The sequence below is a fragment of the Monopterus albus genome, unplaced genomic scaffold (assembly GCF_001952655.1).
Source record: "Monopterus albus unplaced genomic scaffold, M_albus_1.0 scaffold89.1, whole genome shotgun sequence".
In the NCBI taxonomy this organism is placed as follows: domain Eukaryota; kingdom Metazoa; phylum Chordata; class Actinopteri; order Synbranchiformes; family Synbranchidae; genus Monopterus; species Monopterus albus.
In genome coordinates, this window is record NW_018127969.1 from 22534 (window position 1) to 27930 (window position 5397).

The 5397-nt window shown below is 37.8% G+C and overlaps 2 protein-coding genes across 4 annotated transcripts in view; one reads left to right on the plus strand and one right to left on the minus strand.

The window, feature by feature from the left end:
• LOC109964497 (rho guanine nucleotide exchange factor 25-like) overlaps window positions 1-1070 on the minus strand; it is an 18267-nt gene extending 17197 nt beyond the window's left edge. For both annotated transcript variants that reach the window (XM_020607829.1, XM_020607828.1), the window contains exon 1: window positions 982-1070. The gene's annotated coding sequence lies outside the window, so the exon portion shown is untranslated. The remainder of the gene's footprint in view (window positions 1-981) is intronic.
• The window catches only part of LOC109964499 (activin receptor type-1B-like), an 11404-nt gene continuing 7008 nt past the window's right edge, over window positions 1002-5397 (plus strand). The window contains exons 1-2 of one of the 2 annotated variants that reach the window (XM_020607830.1): window positions 1002-1153; window positions 4014-4259. In XM_020607830.1, coding sequence (XP_020463486.1) covers window positions 1087-1153; window positions 4014-4259 — 313 coding nt within the window. In that variant the 5' untranslated portion in view covers window positions 1002-1086. Of the gene's footprint in view, window positions 1154-3484; window positions 3550-4013; window positions 4260-5397 lie in introns of those variants that run through there. The other variant, XM_020607831.1, reaches the window with a different exon arrangement.

A 5397-nucleotide genomic window follows, 5' to 3' on the forward strand; every position in this document is an offset into this window, starting at 1 on the left:
GTTATATTCTTTTATTATATTGCTGCATTTGTTGCTGCTTAAAGTGTCTTAGATTTTGTGTTACTTATTTGTTACATGCATAATTGCAAAATGACTCTGCTGCACATGCTGCTCCCATGCAGCATACATTCTGTTATATTCTTATATATTGTTTATTATATTGCTACATTTGTTGCTGCTTAAAGTGCCTTAGAATTTGTGTTACTTATTTATCTACTTTATATTTCATTTGTATTTTGTGGCATTCATGTGGATGGCAAAGTAAGAATTTCATTGTAGAGGGAAACACGTTTCCTAACTGTGCATATGACAAATAAACACTTTGACCTACTATGGATCCAATATCTATGTGTAATGTCAAATATCTTGTAAAATAAAGTGCTCATAGTGATGAACCTGCACTGCAGTCTATGCAGTAATTCAGTCTGTTTTTGCCCATTGTTTTGGTTTCCCATTCTCATCAGCAGCTGCAGCTATGTTCAGCAGAAAAGCACTGACAAAGCAATTGTACACCACCTTCCTAGACTCAAACAGCAGAATGTTTGAATGAAATAGTCTTTCATCGTCCTAAATTTATTTGTAATTACATTTAGCTGCTGAAGAACCAGACATTCTTCTTAGGAATTTGTGAAGGCTAATGCTCCCCTGTATCTGCTGGTTGTGAAAACTGTGTTATAAGGTGACAACACCTGTATGTTAACTATGGATGGATTACTGAAGGGACCCAGGGACACCAGTGATTGGTAATAACGTTACTATATTTCTTGTTGGAAAGTGAATACAATGGCTACAAAGAGATGCAAACTAAGTAACAGAGGATGCAAAACAACTACAAACACAGACACAATGTGTAAAGGTAGATGTAATACGAGTAAAGGTGGGCTTGGAACAAACTAAGGGAAACAGAATAACTAAAAAAAAGACATACAAGATAGATATTGACTGTGCTGCTGCCTGCTGGTGGATCATGTTCATATGTACCGTTAGTCTGTGCTCCCTGACAGCCTGGTTAGCTGTCATCATCACGCCTCGCCACATCTAACGTAACTAAATGTGGTAATGCGATGAACGGGGATTTTATTGGTCATGGCTGACCTGCGGATTTCGTTAGCCGTCGTGGTTGTTCATGCTGCCCTGTACAGAAGCTGTGAGGGTGAGTAACTTAATAGTTTGTTTTGTTCATACAACCCTCAGGTCCACAGACAGCAGCATGGAGGCGATCTAATGTGGACTTAGCCGCTAGCTAACGCTAGCTAGGTTAGCTAGCCTACCCGATCGAGAAACTGAATTGACTCCTATTGAAAACCTGCCCAGCCCTCTACACACGAGTAGGCCTGCTGTTTAAATACATTTCATATAAGTGATAACCCTGTTGCTGTCGAGCTAGTTGGGCTAGTCTGAAATGGCAGGTTAACGTGTGTCCAGGTAACTGTTGTCATGTAGCCCACTGTGAATTACTGTGCTATATGGTCTTGCTTAGTTTTGCAGCTGTGTATTTCTCTTGCAAGCCTGGGATGCCTTTTATATTAACTCACTGTTCTCACCAGTGTTCTTTATTATTATTTATAGCATATGTTCCCACTTATATGTAATATAAACAGCTGGTTAATGTGTGGCTTCTCATAGTGTGAAAGTGCTTTTTAACATCCTTATTTACCATCCATATTCTCTGTAAATTCAGTTGAAAACCTTTGGAGAATGTTTGTAAAAATCTGTTTAATACAAACATTTTCTAAATCCAGTACTGATCTAACTATAGGGCTTTAACGAACATTCATTTTCATTATAATATAAATAGTTGGCGGTCTTTGCAGTGTATCAATAATTGTTTTTAATTGCCAACAAATAATTTTACAGTCTGAAAACTGCAAAGATATTCAGTTTTCAATGATAAATGGAAAAGCAGCAAATCTTCACATTTGAGAATTTGAAGCTAGAGAATCTTTAGTTTCAGTGGTGGTCTGTGCAAAAAATGAAAGTCAAATATTAGAATAGTTGCTGATTAATTTTCTGTTAAAATAGAAACTGAACTGTGCTGTTCCCTCTCTTTGCTTCTAGCACAGGAACATGTGGTACTGGAACTACAGCACTCCCTTTGTATTTCCACACAGTTATTGTGCACATTGAGGTGACTCGATTGAGTACCTTTGATGTAAAAGTGTGAAACATCAACATGTTGCTTGAGCTGTAAGACATGTTGCCACAAAGCAGGGCCACTCAATCCTGCTGTGTTAAACTGAAAACAGAACAGCTGTAGTAAAGATGACCCGGTACTCTGAGCTCCCAGTTGTGATATGAACTGTTGTATGTTTCAAAGGGAAACATTTTTTTTATTTTGTAGTTCATTTTAACCGCTCATAGTGTTTTTGTTTTAGAGGTAAATATTCAGAAAACACCATTTACTATTGTTTGTTACAGTGTTAGAACGGCATTGGTCAGTCCCTTGGCTTCATTATTTTCACCTCTAAAACTTTACTTACAGCTGGTGTGGTTTTATAAAAATAGACCAGTGTTTCATAGCTATGGAAAGTCTGAAAAGCCAGTCTGCTTTTTGTGTTTAATCAGCATTTAGCTTCCTTAATCTTTCTATGGTTGTTCTGCTTCCCTTCATCTGCCAAGTAGGTGTTGGCACTGTGTGAGTCAGTGCCACAAAAGATGTTGTAACGCATTAACTCTGTTTCCTTCATTTGATGTAGATGATACAAGTTCGGCTGCATGTGTGTGGGTTTTCCAACCAACACATTCATAACACAGGCTCTAGGAAGGTTATTTTCTACTGAGAATCCACTGGGGACCTTTCAGAATTACTGGAATGTCACATTATGTCTGTGTCTTAATAACATTACTCAGATTCACACAGGAAGTCTGAGTGTCTTGTTAGTCCAATAACAGCCACAGCTGTTCATTTAATCTGTACTCCTACATGCATAAACTCTTACAGGGGTGAATCTAGAAAATTATAAATGGGGTGGTCAGGCTGGGGCACAGACTCAGAGGGTTGGTGCGTTTGAAATACATGTAAACACTAAATTTAACGCTTAGTTCTATCAAATAACAAACCATACATTATTAAGAATCCAATAATGTATTTTGTGTAACAATGAGGCACATGTAGTGTTTTCTTTAGCTAACTTTGGTTGTCCCCCTTTTCTGCTCCCAGCCAGTGACATCACTGTTGCACAGTGGTTCCACCCACTGAGGAGAATCAAGTACTCCACAACAGCACAGTTGAAGAAATGAATACTAATATCATACCTCACGTATGATATAAAATAAAACTAATTTGACCAATATCAATTACAAAACATCAGTAAAATGTTAGTTGTATTTAAGGCAACAGTATATCTTTCTTTTTCATTTTCATTCATTAATACTGATAAGCATCACATTTTGATTCTGGCAGGTGTGGCACCAGGAGTGGCCAGTCAGATTCTGGGGGTATCCAGTGCCAGCCCTGGTCAACCCATAAACTTCATGCCTCATTTTTCAGTTATCTTTACTGGAGTCCCAAAAGTAAGATGTTGAAGAAGTGCATTTGTGTTTCATAAGGTACCTCACCACCACCCACAGTTTATTTAAAAAATTTCAGTTTGTTGAGTAGCTCTCGCCGCTGCAGCCCGGGTTCAAGTCAGTGTTGCGTCAGGAAGGGCATCTGGCGTAAAACACGTGCCAAATGTCAACATGCGAGTCATAAGTGTGACGATTCGCTGTGGCGACCCCTAAACGGGAAAAGCCGAAAGTGACTTTCTTAGTGGGCATCAGCAGTACGCTTAAAAAAACAACCATATTTTGTATGGTTGATATACTTTATTTTGTCATTTTAAATACCAAAAACCTGCCTAGTATCAATATGTACAACAGTATGTTGAGCTGAGAACAAAATACAGCATTTTAATATGTTTCGTAACAGTAAATTTACACAAGATGTACACCCACTATCTTTGTGCAGTGTGTGCTGATCAAAGTTATATTTCATACAGTTTTGCTTCCTCTGCCCCCATCTGTCTCTGCAGCCCTTTGGTGTAACTGCACCACTACCAGGTGTGAGAAAACTGGCTCTCAGTGTGAGACCGATGGGGCCTGCATGGCTTCCACCTCCTTCATTGATGGGCAAGAGCAGCACATCCGTATCTGCATCACACGGGACAAGCTCGTGCCCCCTGGACAGCCGTTCTACTGCCTCGGTGCAGAAGGCTTCCTCAACATCCACTGTTGCTACACTGACTACTGCAATAGCATTGACCTAAAGGTACCCTCAGGTGAGACCTGCAAATGCACATGGCATGCTGTATTATGATTAGATAAATTTGTGTTGATATCACTTGGTGTTTGACCCTATAATTTTTTTTTTTCATTTTTGTATGATGTATACAAAGACGAATGTACATGTATCATACGACCTAGAGCAAATAAATTATACAGAAAAAAGTAGACTTTGCATTGAGTACCACACATCTAACATCCTGCTCCTAACATAAAGTCTGAGGAGGGGCTTTGCACCTTCTCTTTAACAGTTTACAGAGAGGAAGACTTAGATAAAGCATATGAGCAATTTTTAAATATATTTAAGAGAGTATATGACAGGAACTGTCCTCGTAAGCAGTATAAAAACAAAAGGAATTACAGTGGGAAACCGTGGATGAGTAAGGGATTACAGAATGCATGTAAAAAGAAGAATGCGTTATATAAGGAATTCATAAAGGACAGATCAAAGATGGCGGAAGAAAAATATAAGTCATATAAGAATAAATTAATTGAGATTTTAAAGAGATGTAAGAAACTATATTACTCTAAAGTATTAGAGGATAATAAAAATAACATGAGAGGTACTTGGAATATATTAAATAAATTGATTAGAAACAGTTCCAGCAAGAGTAACTACCCTCAATATTTTATGGATAATGATACACCGGTCAATAGATTGGAGGATGTAGTAGATAAGTTTAATAGGTTCTTTGTGAATGTTGGTCCTGGTTTAGCAAGAAGCATTTGTACAGATGATACATCCAGCACTATAAATAATAATACAATCGAAAGGAACATGAGTTCTATGTTTTTGAAGCCAATAGTTGAAAAGGAAATTATAGAGATAGTGAATAAATGTGGTAACAAAACATCTAGTGATAGTGATGGCATCACTATGACAACTGTTAAATGGGTAATTGAAGGGATATGCAAACCATTAACCCATATTTTTAACATGCCGTTTCGACTTGGGCAGTTCCCTAACAATATGAAACTAGCAAAGGTTATTCCTCTGTATAAATCTGGTGATAAGCACAACTTCACAAATTATAGACCGGTTCCTCTGTTGTCACAGTTTTCCAAAATTCTGGAAAAACTCTTTAATAACAGATTAGACACATTTATTGATAGACATAAAATCCTCTCTGATTG